Here is a 12,733-nt window from a genome sequence, read left to right as displayed (position 1 = left end):
ATAATTTTGTTATTAATATTTTTTTATTATTAATGATTAATTATTGTTTTATTATTAATTATTAATTAGCATAGTATTTTTTTATATATAATTATTTTATATTATTTATTGTTTTATTAATTATTTTTTATTCATAATTATTTTATATTATTTATTAGTTATTGTTTTATTAATTATTTTTTATTAATAATTGTTTTTTATATTAATTATTAACAATTATTTTATTAATATTTTTTTTATTATTAAAGAAACAATAATTGTTTTATTTTTTTATTATTAATTATTAATTATCGTTGTTGGTTTGTTTTTTTTTGAGGGAACTGCACATCTAATAATTCAAGTGTCGGACCATTACACAAGTCGTGTCACATGGCGCGGGGGTAGTTACTACTACCCGAAGATTAAGGCTAAATTTGAAGAATTCAACCTATGGGACAGGGTGAGGGAATCCCCTTTCAAACAGTTTTTTGAGAGAGAGCCCATCCAATTTTCAGGAGCATTTTTTCATCAGTTGATGCTTCACAAAATAAAATCTGACAAGCCGGACGAGGTGCATTTTTATGTGGCAAGGAAGAGATGTAGATTTGTGAGGGTAGAGTTCGGCTTGGTCACCGGGTTAAACTTGTTGCCCGGCCGTACTGAGGAAGACATCAAAGAAAAAGGAAGTTCTAACCGGTTGATTATGGAATATTTCAACGGTAGTGCTTCGATCAGCTTCGGCCAACTGCGCAGAGTTTTTGAGAGCTGCACAGAAGCTGATGATGTCTACAAGTTAGGGATGGCCTTGTTTGTTATGGGCGTCCTCATTGGTAAGGAGGAGAAGACTGTCGTTCCTCCTTTTCTGATAAGAATGGTTGATAACCTTCCATTCTTCTACGAGTACCCCTGGGGAAAGATTTCTTACACCAAGCTGATGGAAACTTGTAACAAGGATTACTTGGATGTGAAGAATAAGATGTTGAAAAAGATTGAGAAGGGAGTCACTCAGAAGGAGGAAAAATACTCAGCCTACGGCTATACTGCAGCGTTGCAGTATTGGGCATACGAGGCCATATTACAGCTGGGCAACGAGTATGCAGTGAGGAGGTCGCATCGCTTTCCGAGAATGGTCAACTGGGAGAGTAAGCCGAACACTACACTCGGGAAGAATGAAGTGACCAGATTATTTGCTAAAAATGTAAGTTCGTTACGCTTTATGTTGAATTCATGTTAATTTCCATATATTATATTAATATATTTGTTATATTTTTCAGTTGACAGTGTACTCCATGTTATGTCCTCGGCCGAACGAGATTGAGTTTGTGAGTTACATAACCGGGGGTCAGCCTCCGTTATTTGTTGACTTGGAGGAACTTGTGTTGGGTGAGGATGGGCAACCAACACAGGATGCTTTGCGAAGCCAGGTCGAAAAGCTTGCCTCCACATTGGAAGAACGAGCGGAGGCAGCCCGAATATTTAAAGACTCTACACCACCTCCACCGTCTCCTCCACGTGCACCGCCTGCAGTTCCAGATTGGTCTGGTGTTGACCCATCTCCAGCTTCAGTTCCTGATGGGTCTGGTGTTGACCCATCTGCAGCTTCAGTTCCAGATCAGTGTGGTGTTGACCCACTTGCAGCATCACAGGATCCTCCTGTTCCCCCGTCAGCTTCTATTCCCAGCACCTCAGAGGCTCGCGATCTAGTATACCCTGCCATTTTGGCAAGGTTGGAGACTGTGGAGAGGGGGCAGATTGCTTTGAGGGAAGGGCAGGCCGCTCTGCTAAGAGGACAAACAGCGATTATGGATCAGTTGAAGACCATAATGACGCTCTTGCAAGATCCTGGAAGGCCGGCAGCAGATTCACAGCCACACCCACAACCACAGCCACAGCCACAACCTAAAGAGGAGGCTCGGACACCGGAAGATGACTTCATTCTCCCAAATGATTACCAACCGGATGATGATGACATGTTTTGTACACCTGAGAAGACGAATATCACCAGCATCGGGGATACTCAGGATTCTGAGGTGCAGGTGTTAGAGACAGCTCCAGAAGTCATGGAGAACCGAAGGAAGAGAAGGCGGCCTAGGTGGTTCGCTGAGTACAGTGAAATTAAGAAGAAGGCTAGGGCTACTTCGACACTCGTGAATGCGGACCCACTTAGAGTGGTTGATCGGAAGCTGCTCAAGACTTTTCACAATTGGGTACTCGGCCAGATTGGGAAAAAGTACCCGAGAGAGTGCTTCACCGGTCGATACTATTCGTCTTGGTTCCTCGAACTACATACTCCGAAGTTTTGGCTTGGGAACGATGTAAGTTTTTAAGACTTTTTTACTGCTTTTGCTTTTAAAGACTTTATCTAACTCTTTTTTATTTAATCTCTGACATAGTTAATTTTCATGTTTTAGCATTTGGATGCAGCATTCCATTTGATGAGGAGGCGACAACACTTTTATCCAGAGGTCTACCCAAATAGATGTGTCATCATGCCGTGTACCTAGCAGGAGTTATTGGTCGGTGGGAAGCTGCGGGTGATGACCAGGCTAACTATCAGTGGGACGAGGGCATATTAGATTTGATTCGAGGGGATGAAAGTCAATTCTTGGCCAGATGGAAGAATAAAGAGAGAATATATATGGCCCTCTACTTCGATACAGCAAAGCATTGGGTGGCGGTAGAGGTAGATCAGGATCATTGGTTGTTGAACATATTTGACTCGAGCCTCGAATCAATTTCCCCGAACGAATTGAAGAGTCACCTGGCAATGTGGGAAAAATTACTACCAAATTTGCTGCTGCAGGCTGGCCTATTCGAGACTCATGACATGATCCTCGTGCCTCAACTTACCGCCTCAGAGAGCCAGGTCAGAAATTTCACTTCAAAAGTCATGGATCGGGCCGTTGTTCGACAGACAAAGACAAGGTAACTTAATTACAATTGATTTTTTTATTATTTAACTTGAATTTAATTTGCATACTTTTATTTATTTACTTTTTATTGTCTCATATAGCGGTAACTGCGAGATGTACGTGATAGAGCACATCGAGCATAGTATGCTGGAGACTACGTTTGATAATGTGCACGATGAGAATATGAAGAAATTTAGAGAGCGGTGGTGTGTAGATTCGTTTTACCAGAATTTAGCATGAACCAATGTGTTTTTTATTTTGTATTTATTAAGATAACAATGTATCTGGTTTTTTTTATTGGGATGTTTATGTTTTTTTAAGAGTTCATACAAATTTTACGCCTTTCTTTCATGCAACAAATTATAATAATTATGTAAACATAAAATATCACAAAATCTAATGTTTAAAATAGTCCAACATTAATTCAATAACAATACATAATAGTCCAACACATCACGATACAAATAAACTAAAATAACATTTTTAACCTCGGTAGTTGCAAGTGCTTCTGTTGTGCCCCTTGGCACCGCACTTGCTACAATTTCGTGATTTGATAATCCTTTCACCGTTACAAGCAGTCCGGTTGCTCTTAATTCTTCCAACCTTTTGCTTCTTGGGTCGCCCTACTGGTTGCTTCTCAACAGGCACTCCAACTGTCATGTTCTTGATGTCATCAGGCAATTCCCAATCATCCTCGTCACCAACTGGCATAATTGTTCCTTCATATGTCCTCCTCCAATATTCAGTCGTGTAATATGGCGAGCATAGTGTGTACGCGCTAATACTTCGCTCCTGAGATGCAGCACATGCATGAGGACAAGGAAACTTCATGCACTGAAACAAGCCGCAAGTGCAAGTATGTTCCTGCAAGTCCACTACGCCCCCGGTCATAACTGTTCCTCCAGGGTGAACCTACAACGTGTAAGGCCCGCATGAGTCAACGTTCAAATACCAACCTTTTTCAAAATGCAATGTCAAGTCCTCCTCCATTTCTGGTGCTAGGGGTTTCGTCCACTTGTCAGCTTTTTCTTTTCGTGAAGCAAACCACTTCTGGACTTTGGACCTAAGGAATGCTACAGCAGCAGTGATCGGGAAGCCTCTTGCATCCTTAGTTGTGTTGTTGAAGCTCTCAGCCCAGTTGCTCGTCATTACATTGTAACGTACCCCTGGAAAGTACGACCGGACCCATTTTTCAAATCCAATTTCCTCAAGATATTGTGCAACCGCTGGATTCATGGCCCGAATGTTCTCAAATTCTCTGTGAAACTCTGATCTTGAATAGGTGTAGGCACATGTGTAAATGTGATTCGTGAGGACGTCAGTCTTGAACTTGTGGTTGACGTTCATAATAATGTGGTGGTAGCGTGCACCGTGGTGTGCATCAGCAAACACGATATCCAAAGCACGAACAATGCTTTGATGCCTATCCGAAACAAAAGCTAAGTTCTCAACATCACCAATCGTTTCTTTCAATTTTCTCATAAAATAGGTCCAGGAATTGTGGTTTTCAATGTCAACTACAGCAAAAGCTATCGGAAAGATATGACTCCCTGCATCCAAAACCACTGCACACAATATTTGCCCACCATACCTAGTCTTCAAGAAAGACCCATCAACGCATACAACAGGTCGACAAAATCTAAACCCCCGAATAGAAGGACCCAGAGAGAAGAAACAATACTTGAAGCGACCATCTTCTACCACAAAATCTGTGATGGTACCTGGATTCCGCAACTGTAGCATGTGCAAGTAACTAGGTAATTTCGAGTACGAATCTTCAGGTGTACCCCGAGCTAGGTGTAGTGCCTTCTCTCTACACCTCCATGCCTTTTCGTAACTCATTTGGATCTCGTAATCCTTGTGCATACTTTTTCTTATATCAGAGGGAAAGTGATCCGAGCCGTCAGTTGCGAACTTATCCTTAATTAGATGGGCAACTATTACAGGTGATGCTTGACGGTTATCTTTTCCTCGAAGATCAAGGGAACATGTATGTACATTATGAAATGTACTCTCCTCAAACATGTTAGAAAGTACATTCTTCTTCGCTCTTAATCTCCACCCACAATCCGTATCCTTACATGTGACGTACCAAATATCAGTACCGGACTTCCTAACATAGTAGTCAAACCCTTTCTTCATTGCATACAGGCCAACAACCATCTTTAAATGCTCTTTGTCTCTAAAAAACTTTCCCACATGTAACTCCCTGCCTGGTGTGTCACCCGTAGATATATAATGACTATGATCCTCGATGTATTCTCTTGTATACATTTTCTCCTTGAATTTATCGTAACTTGTCGAAGAAGAAAATGGATCGCTCCATCTAGTCACATTGGTACCTTGAGCATCAGTAGGACCACTAATATCATTGGTCTCTCTACCATTATTAGGACCTGTACTGTCAGTAGTTCCTCTAGCATGACTGGTTTCGCCTGGACGACTACTACTAGTACCAGGTGTTTGGCAATTTTCTCTACGGGGCATTCTTTTCCGTGTCGGTGGCCTCAGTGGTATTTGGTACGATAGTGGAGTCAAGTTCAAAGGTACAGCAGCAGAGGCCTCTGTACCTTGGTCGTCTCTTACGCCATCATTGCCCTCAACATAACATTCAGGGTCTGGACCATTAAAGAAACCATCGATGAACGACATTTGTGCTACAATATCAGCACTCGGCATCATATTGTTTAATTCAGGTAATACATTCGCAACCAACACCTCTGGATTTGTTTCTGGAACAAAACTCCCAACCTCGCTACGATTATCCTTAACAGAACTTGGTGTGGGAGTAGGATCGACGCCAACATTCTTCTTTAACAAAGTCACAAACAAAGGAGTAAATTCATCTGGCTTCTTCACAAGTGTAGATAAAAAGTACCTTGCACGCTTATCATTTCCAATAACTTCAGGGCGATACTCAAAGTCTTTCTTGTACTTGTAATGTACTTCCAATTTCAAGTCATACTCCACTTTGTCGACATCCAGTTCTTCGTACAAAACATCAACCAAACTTGAGTAGCTTAGGTTCGAATCAATGTCAAATGTCAAATTGTCGCCCCGTTTATAAACCCAATCTCTACCATCAAACTCCCAAACATCATTATACATAACACACGCATTAACAGTTGAACCTGTCACATACATTTAAAAAAATACAGTTATAATTTACAACAAAAATCTCACCGGAAGAAAATCTTAATGAATAATTATTACTAAAATAATAAAAAATAAAACAAAAATTATTAATACTAATTAATAATTAATAATGATTAATAATTAATAATAATATTTCATAATTAATAATAATAATTCATAATTAATAATTAATCATAAAAAAATTACTAATAAAAAAATTAATTAAACAAAAATTAATAAAACATTTGTTGATAAAACAAATAAAAAAATTAACAATTAATAAAACAATAATTTATTAAATTCATAACTCAATAATAAATAAAATAATTCTTAAAACATTAACTAAAATAAATATTAATTAGTCACACAAATATTAATAATTCAATACAAAATAAATTAATCATAAAATAATAAATAATAAATAATAATAAACAAAAAATAAAAAAACACGTCGGGTCCGATGGGGTCCGATTGGTCCGACCATCGGACCCACATGGTGGACCGTCGGACCCATGTTCAAAAAAAAAAATTAAAATAGACATATGGTCCGATGGGGGTCCGACCATCGGACCCACTTGGGGACCATCGGGCCAGGATCAAAAAATTAAAAAAAAATTAAAAAAAAAGGAAGAATAGCATCGGGTCCGATGGGGTCCGACCATCGGACCATCTTGATGGACCATCGGACCCATCGGGCCATTACCCCTGCCAACCAAATTTTTCCACACATCGGTCCCCCATCGGCCCAGCATTGGACCTCATCGGGCCCGACGACAAAAAATGCAGAAAACTAGCAAAATTCTAGTTTTCACATGCAGCAAATATTTTAACAGAAAAAATAGCAAAATAACAACAACAATAGACAGATCAAGCAACAAAAACAACATTCTTAATTAAATATAACAACAACAAACAATATTTTAAAAAAAAAAATTAATTACTTACCCATTAATGGAGCTTGTAGTGTTCTAGGTTCTAACGTGGTGGATTAGTGTGGGGGATCCCTAGTGCGGTGCCTTGTAGTGTGGAAGGTTGTAGGTTCTAGTGTATTAATGAGTGAAGAGAAGAAAAAAAAAATTGGTGGTGGTGAAGATAGGAGTTCGGGTGGGGAAGGGTCTGAAGTTGATGTGAATAGAGGGTTGGGGTGGGTAGATGTAATTAGGGGTATTACGAGGAAAACAAAAAAAAATGTCATATATAACAAATTATGTTAAGTATAAGTTTAGGGGAAAAATTATAAGGTAATGTAAGCATATTAATTCAAATTTCCCAATGATATTTAGGTTAGTTGAAATCTAATTTTTTAAAATTGTAGGTTTAATTTTAAATATTATTTTATTAATTTCGAAAAAATATATATTTTATTATATTTTTTTTTTCTTTTTTCGAAAATAAATATTTTTTTTTAATTATTTAAAATTAAATAAATCCTACATCCAACTATCCAGCTAACCTTGTGGCAGGAGTATGTGTTTTAGCTTGTTTTTAAGTTTTATAAAATCTATTATTGCTTGATTGCAAATAGCCATGGTTAACTTATTGACAGATCCAATGATCTGATTTTAACTCATGGTTCCATTGGTCAAGTAAATAATTTGTAACAGGTAAATTTTACAATCTTCTTTCATCTGTGTATGACCTAGCAACATGATAGGATCCATACAAATGTGTGCCTGTGTGAGCCTATATGTTTAATTTTATTATAGATGCATATAGGTTGTTGTTTTCTAAATAGAATATCATAGTTTTTGATAGATTTTATTTAGGCCCATTTAGTTTTTGGGCCTATTCAGTTAATAACAGTTGTTCATTTTAAGGTTAAATTCCTCTCTTTTGGGCCTTGTGTGAGAGTTGGGAGCCATAGTAGTGGGTACGACATACTGAACCCAGCCCCCCCTCACATGAACCACCCCAATTGTGAAGGCCCATTTGCCTGATTTAAACAACTGTACTAGGTTAATTAAATTAGTTTAACCTAATAAAATTGATTAGCAACATAATTAATTTTATTTATTTTGAAATTAATTTAAGAAAACCATAGTTTAAAGAATTTTATTCTAAGCTAAACTATATGTATTTTCTTGTATTTAATTAAATATAGAATTATAACCAACTAGATTCTTTCTGAAGCTTAATTTGAATTTTTCATTAAATATTCCTATTTAAGTTGAAAATTAGTTATCACTAACTAATCAACTTAAATCTGAAAATCTTTTGAATTTCAAATTTTAAAATTAAGTTGATAAATTTTAGGAATTGGTTATTAAGATTCTTTAGATATTTTTTTAAGTTGATATGTTTTCAAATATTAACTTAAAATGGAATATTTTCAAATTAAGTGGTTACAACTTAATTTTTGATATTTAGTTAAATTTAAATTTGAAAAATATTTAAGTTCTAGATTTTTTCTAATACAACTTAAATTAGATATTTTTTCAAATTTTGAGGAAAAGATACTTAGTCAAATAAGATATTTTCTAGATAGTTATTTCTAGACTACTTATTATTTCTAATATTAAATAGAAAAATATTATACATTGTGAAATTAATTATTTAAATAATTAATTTTGGTACAATTTATTTTAAGTATATTTTTTTTTCTAGTATTAAACTAGAGATTAATAATTAAGCCTTCTCTACAATTAATTATTTATTTCTTGAATTTAATACATTTAATTAAATTGAAAATTAAATATCTAAGTTGATTTTCATCATGACACTTAAATATTTTTTTTTTCATGACACTTAATTAAATAGCAAATTATTTTTAGTTGAAATTTATTTTTTCAACTTAAATTTAAATAATTTTCAAAATATATATTTTTTCTTTATTTTATTAATCAATTTTCGAAATTGCATTTCATAATGCAAGATGATTTTTAATTTATCTTGATAAATATATTAAGTTGTAAATTAATTATTTATTTTAATTAATTCTTGGACCAACTTAAATCAATAATTTTTTCATTTATTGATTAATTTAAAAATAAATGAATTAAAGTATATTATTAGAAATTGAATTAATTAGTCAAAGGAAAATCTAGATAGGTGATATTTTTGCTTGAAGTATTTTTCCAAGTAATTATTATTTAAGTATTTCGAAATATAAAGTTTTTATACTTTCTTTTTCAAAATACAATAAATATATTCTCATGAAAATTTATTTTGAGTTGCAAATTAATTTAAATTAATACAATTTAAATAATTTTCTTAATATTTATATATCAAAATTACTACTGAGGTTGAAATAATTCAACTTATTTCAATCACCATCTAAGTATAATTTTATAAATATTAAATTAAATTCTAATTTAGAATTTTAATTCTAAATTCGATATTTAATGAATATATTTTATTATAAATAATAATGAAAATACATTTAAAAGAATGAGCTTTATTATTAAGATATTCGATCTCCATTGTTGGTTTTACATAGCGTTTGTTTTAGTGAGTAATCCTCCCTAATGGAGGAACGTTCATTAGCAAGTTCGCACCGTTTAATCTCGAAAGATAAGTAGCTTTGTAAGTGTTTTATATGGTATGGATCACCCTAATGGTGGCGACTGTATTTGACTTGCAAAATATGAAACAATGGTAGAAGCTCATAAGATAGAATAGCCTTGACTCTCGCCTAAACGGGACAACGCTGGATTCTAATCTTGATCGAATAAAAGGTTGCTAGAATGTTTAATATTTTAAATGAGCTGACAACTCTATTCAATGGATGGTAGCTTTGACTCTCGCCTAAACGGGACACTGATATCAGTTTGTTGAAAACCTTGGAAATTATTTAGGATTGTATGTTTTAGTATTTTCACTTGTCATTCCTACTTGCTATATGTTTAATAATTTCTGAATTGTGTATGAATTTATATTGAACCATGTTATGTTCTGTTATTAAGTTGTAATTTAATTTCGAATCTTCATTGTTGATCTAACTTGGTTTGTTTATCTAATGAGATAAATCCCTAATGGATTTTCACCATTAGACATACATAATAGTGTTAGATCTCGAAAGATAAATATTGTATATGCAACATCTAGCTGTTCATCAATTGATGACACCTTAGACTAGTATTTTTACAATATGAAACAAGAAGATTGTATAAATAAGATTACTTTGACTGTAAAGCCCGCTTAGTTAATTTGGAAATTAGCAGTTGTTTATGATTAATTATGAAATTATTTATTGCTATTTAAATAGTTTATTATACTGTTATTTATGGAATTCAGAAATGCATGGTTATGTTATTCAGTAGTTTTCATATTTTGCATTTCCGGTGCCCGGTATTTTGGAACTCGGCGTTTGGCTCAGTAGAAATCACAACTTAGCATGTTATTAGTTTGGGACGGTTTATTAGACATTGGGAATGTCGGGAATGGCCGGGAATTTAGAATTTCCCAAAAATACCCCTTTGGTATGATTTATGTGATTTTAGTGTGGAGGGGCAAAATGGTCTTTTTGCCCCCAATGACTTTTGTCTTTTAGTGACTTTATTATTGAAAAATAAATGTTTATTTTGATTATTTGTTGGCTGAAATAACTTGATAAGTGGCTTTTATTTTCATTTCTTCATTTTACAAAAAATATCACAAGTTAGAAAATAGAAAACTCTCTCTCTTTTCCTCTCTTTATCTTTCGGCTGGAGGGTGTTCCAAGGGCTGGAAAATTCTGATTTCAAGCTATTTTTCTTGCATTCTAAGTGTTCTTCATCCTTGGGAAAGTTTCTAAACTTTTCTTTTTGTAATTTTAGAAATAAATGTGTGAAAAGGTGATGATGCATGCTTGATTTTAATGTGTTCTTGCTGCTGTGAATTGAAGTTAATTTCAGAGGTTTAAACTTGTTAGATTAGCGTTATTTAAGTTGTTTTGATGCATGATTATTAGGTTGAGCAAGCTATAGCTTTTTCTATGCAAATATGTGATTTTTGATTGAAATGTAGTGAATCTGTTTCTGTGTTGTTGTTATTGTTTTTAATTGTTTTCAGAGGCTTAGTTAAGCTTGATTAAGTAGAATTAAGCTGGTTTGAATGCATGTTTGAGGGATTTGCTCAAGTTTGAGTTTTGAACTCAAAGCTTGGAGCTTTAATGGTGGATTTTGATTTTGTGATTGAAGCTTTGTTTTTTCACTTGGAAAATGTTTATTAGGGTCTAATTAGCAGGTCTGGAAAGTTTGGTTGAGTTTGGAAACGTTTTGGTTGGAGAATTGAATTTTGAGGTTTTTCTTGGTAAAACCGGCTAACCGGTTTTACACGCAGTGTAAAACCGGTTACCCGGATTTTGCAGTAGGGTGTGAAACCGGTTTTTCTCAATTTGTCGTTTCCTGCTAGTTTCGGGTTTTCAGACAGTTTGTTCTCTGCTAGTTTGGGGGTATTTTTGTATTAAGTAGTAGTAGGTTAAGTTTGGTTTTGAAACCTTTGTCCCCGTTGTGATTTAGCGTGTCACTTATCGGTGTTGTGATTTTTACGGTTTAGGAGCCTGTAATCCGCCGAGCTGTTAGTTCCACTCAGGTTGACCGGCACACCTGAATTCGGAATCCAGGTAAGATTAGTATAACAGTATGCATATGTAGATTACATGTTTAGCGAGCATGTAGGAAGCCTGTTAGATTACATTAGTTGTATGTTGGCTTCGAACCATCCAACCCTGTCACGTCGGTACAGGCTGGAGTATGACCAAGAATGAGTATGACCGGCTCGACCGATCAGCCGACACTTGGTTGGTGGTTCCGTACTATTGACGTATCCCGTCGGACACGGGCCGGAGTATGACCAAGAAATGAGTATGACCGGTTCGACCGATCAGGAGGATATAGTAACACGTCGGTACAGGCTGGAGTATGACCAGTAGCCGGAGTATGACCGGTTCGACCGATCAGGCTGTTACGTGTCAATAGTACCGTCCCTGTGAACGTTCAGACCTCAGTACCATGTTGGACATGGCAGTAGTGGCTCAGTACCGTGTTGGACACGGCAGTAGCGGGACTCAGTATCGTGTTGGACACGGCAGTTAGGGTTATGATCAGGGGTATGGGCGACTGATCATAACCGGGATTATGTATGAGTATTATTATGCTTTTCTTACTGAGTCTGTCGACTCACAGTTCTATGTTTATGTGAAGGTAAAGGCAAGGCTAAAGCTGATGGACCGTGAGCGAGCTTGTGAAGATTGTACATGTCGGGGCGGTTAGGCCTGGAGCGTACGATCATCGGGACAGCGAGGCTGATTTTTTTGTAACTGGTCGTTAGACGACATTTATTTTGTGTATCAGTTAAACAGTTAAATCTTTTTGTAAATGATTTTATAATCGGGATCCCGAGTCTTTTGTAATATTGTTTTATAAGTTTAATCAAAAAGCAAAATTTTAATTAATCACGTTTTTCCATAAACCTCGTTGATTAGCAACGAGCTGCACAGCATGTTTAAAAATCACGTAATACGCCTATGTTATTTAGGGTGTTACAATTTGGTATCAGAGCTGCCAGGTTGTCTTCCGAAGATCGTCACGACATGTACAATCATCATCAGCAGTTAGCTCGTTTCACGGTTCAGTAAGCCTTTATTGCTTTAGTAGTTTATTTATTTATTTATGAAAAAGAAAAGCCTGTTGGGAAGCATGTTAGTAGCCTGATAGTAGAATAGGCGCATGTTTCGTTTTCAATTTCCAAATTAAGCGGCATTAGTAAGCTCTTCTTGAATACGACCT

The 12,733-nt window shown here is 35.6% G+C and overlaps 2 protein-coding genes across 2 annotated transcripts; one reads left to right on the top strand and one right to left on the bottom strand.

The window, feature by feature from the left end:
• The first annotated feature begins 287 nt into the window (after window positions 1-287).
• On the top strand, window positions 288-2,362 carry LOC115696462 (uncharacterized). The gene is made up of 2 exons (XM_061118440.1): window positions 288-1,177; window positions 1,254-2,362. The coding sequence occupies exons 1-2, from the start codon at window positions 515-517 to the stop codon at window positions 2,304-2,306; spliced, it is 1,716 nt and encodes a 571-aa protein (XP_060974423.1). The 5' UTR covers window positions 288-514; the 3' UTR covers window positions 2,307-2,362.
• A 1,012-nt stretch (window positions 2,363-3,374) lies between these two features.
• Window positions 3,375-3,782, bottom strand: LOC133039662 (uncharacterized). Its single transcript, XM_061118570.1, has one exon. It carries the CDS (start codon window positions 3,780-3,782, stop codon window positions 3,375-3,377), a length of 408 nt encoding a protein of 135 aa, XP_060974553.1.
• Between the last annotated feature and the right edge of the window lie 8,951 nt (window positions 3,783-12,733).

Source organism: Cannabis sativa, chromosome 7 (assembly GCF_029168945.1).
Source record: "Cannabis sativa cultivar Pink pepper isolate KNU-18-1 chromosome 7, ASM2916894v1, whole genome shotgun sequence".
Classification (NCBI taxonomy): domain Eukaryota; kingdom Viridiplantae; phylum Streptophyta; class Magnoliopsida; order Rosales; family Cannabaceae; genus Cannabis; species Cannabis sativa.
The sequence above is the reverse complement of the archived record's forward strand: the minus strand, read 5'-3'. Positions and strand labels throughout refer to the sequence as shown.